Genomic DNA, 2,822 nt, shown 5'->3' on the forward strand with positions numbered 1-2,822 from the left:
AGATATCTACCGAATGAAAACAATGGGTATGGTATTTACAAAAATAAAATAAAAAACAAAGAAATAGAAATATCATACACAATCATTTGACTGTTATAAAAAATATCGTACGAAGGCTTATATGTAGAGGTAAGGAAGGATCTTGGTATCTTTGACGACTTTCCTAAAGTTCTTGCTTCGATTCTAAACAACGTATTGTTCTTTGAATTTGTAGGTAATGTACAATAGGTGAAAGTAACAAATTCAAAATACAACAAGTAAAGCAAGTGTACATGAATATTGTTTTTAAAGTAAAGGCCGCTTAAATTTTGTATGAACTGTTCGTTTCTTTTAGTGCTGTACATGAATGAATTATTTTTGATTTAAATAAAATATGCGGAGGTATTTTACTAATACATCTTTATCTGATACTAAGCACATGTTTCACATGTGATATGCTTGTAAGATGTTCTTCAATATATTATGTTTTAAATCAACTTAAATACCTTATTTATTACATAAGAATTGATGGGACATTAAAAGGAAGAAATGGCATTTTAATCGGAGTAGTTTAAAAGTTTGCATTGGTGAAATAATGTTGTACTAAACAACGTCTTTGTTAGTTGTTTTATGCAGTAGTTCAGTACATACAAGTTCGAAAGATTGTGGCTCCTTAAGTGATATAGAACGCAAATAAAATGTTGTAGTTATATATGCAACTACTGATGAGAAGTAGGAAGTTTTTATTTTGAGACTTAACTGTAAGATGATCTTATATATGAGGCTTATTTGGGAGCTAGTAAAATGAAATTGTTAGCTATGAGAAGAAATTCTGATCTATAAATAACAAAACCTTATTATCAGATTTCCTTAGGCTTCACACAGTGATTGGAAGGTAAGTTGAGGGAAAGATATTTATATATGTGTAAAGAATCATTTGATTCGTGTAGATGATGCGAGAGTTCAAGAATTATTAAAAACCTTATCTTGCCATCGCAGAAGTCTCCACAATTACTTTCATCTGAAGATCTACAATGAGATAAAGATTGGTTTTATTTCAGGCATTACAAAACTCGAACGGGTAGTAAAGTCTTAGGACAAGAAATTACTAGCAACTGAAATAATCCACTTGTGGCGTAACTACTGCGAAAGACCAATAGACTTTGATTTTCGTGATGACGTGTTTATAAAATCTGCTGACGGTATGATCGAGATTTACAACGTAAGTTTGGATGAATGTATACAGCATCTCGAACGGGTGCCTTTTGTTCGTTTAGTGGAATCACGAGAGAGAGAGTCCTCTCTTAAGTAACTACCAAGTCGATTAGTCTCACGCAGAGTGGGACCGACGAGCGGGTGCGTGGCAGTGTTCGACTTTCTCCAGTAGATCGTTAGTCATCTTGGATGTGATCCTCTTTTTTTTTACCATGTAATCAATGTATATATATATATACATAAATAATATATGACTATGATAAGATACTACAAAAGCTGTCTAAGCATTATTTCGTCAAACTGGTGATAGGAATAATCATTGTTAACTTGAAAGATACTTGAATATAACTGTAGGAAACTGGAAGGGAGTCTATCTATTGAATCATCTAATTATTTTAACCAGAGGATCACTTTGTTCGTACAACAATTCACTTCTTAAAAACTGGGAGTCAGATTTTATTCAAGAACGTACTGTGAAAAAGCCAGCAGTAAATATGTATATAAATGTATGAGACATTTTCATTCCTCGATCCTGCAACTTACTTTTTCTGTGCTTCCTAATGATACAGTTTGGATTAAACAATTTACTTCCCTATCTCGCGCAATAAGCCTTTATTAGATCAAAATAAGTTACACAACATATGTAATTCTTGTTAAAATTCTGTGATTTTTCAGTATTGGTACCTGTAGAAATACAACTTTTTTTTTTCATATAAAACCAAGAGGAACATAAATAATTAAAAATGTATGGCATGTTATTGGAAAGTGTGCAACACTTTGTACGGACAGAATATGGTGAAGATATGTGGTGTTTGGTGTTAGAAGAAGCCGGTTTCAAGAACAGTGTATTCACAACGCACCAGATCTATCCGGATCAACTGATCCTAAAGCTTGCTTCTTGTTGTTCGCAACATACTGGAAAAAGAACCGACGACTTTCTCCATTTTTTCGGTCAGTGTTTTGTTCGATTTTTCAGTCATTATGGATATGACACTCTCATTCGAGCGTCCGGTCGCCACTTTAGGGATTTCATCCATGGGGTCGACAATCTTCACCATCAAATACGTTTCAGCTACCCGAAAATGCAGAGTCCGTCTTTGTATGTTGAAACAGAAGATGTGAAAGGTGCCATTCTTCACTACCGCTCGAAACGATCGGGATTTGCGTATTACGTTATCGGCCAGTTAGTCCAAATCGCGCGAACTTTCTACGGACTGGAGTTGGATGTTAGAATTCTCAGAAATGGACCGGATTCTGATGGTACTGGTTGTCACGTGATTTATCACCTTCAATTCGACAACACACCCTACCAAAAACAACAAATGGCTCGTAAAAGTTTACAGGAATTAACTGACCTTTCTCCGATTTCTGGGCGTAATCTCTTCATTTTATTTCCATTTAGCGTAGCCTTTGACCGTAACATGAATATTTTGGAAGTCGGTGGAAAAGTGCGGGAGCTCTTCAATTTTCATGGTTTTATAGGAAAACACGTAGAAACGTTTTTTCTCTTTCATAGACCAAGAGTGGTGTTTTCGTGGAGAAATGTAAGTATACCTGATTTTTATATATATATATTATTTTTTTTTTGTTTTTCGTAGAGTAAATGTAAGTGTACCTGATATATATAT

General features: G+C 34.3%; 1 protein-coding gene across 1 annotated transcript in view; it reads left to right on the forward strand.

The window, feature by feature from the left end:
• The first annotated feature begins 1,232 nt into the window (after positions 1-1,232).
• LOC106470706 (soluble guanylate cyclase 89Da-like) overlaps positions 1,233-2,822 on the forward strand; it is a 23,788-nt gene continuing 22,198 nt past the window's right edge. The window contains exon 1 of the mRNA XM_022400174.1: positions 1,233-2,738. Coding sequence (XP_022255882.1) covers positions 1,938-2,738 — 801 coding nt within the window. The 5' untranslated portion in view covers positions 1,233-1,937. The remainder of the gene's footprint in view (positions 2,739-2,822) is intronic.

Source organism: Limulus polyphemus, unplaced genomic scaffold (genome assembly GCF_000517525.1).
Source record: "Limulus polyphemus unplaced genomic scaffold, Limulus_polyphemus-2.1.2 Scaffold107, whole genome shotgun sequence".
In the NCBI taxonomy this organism is placed as follows: domain Eukaryota; kingdom Metazoa; phylum Arthropoda; class Merostomata; order Xiphosura; family Limulidae; genus Limulus; species Limulus polyphemus.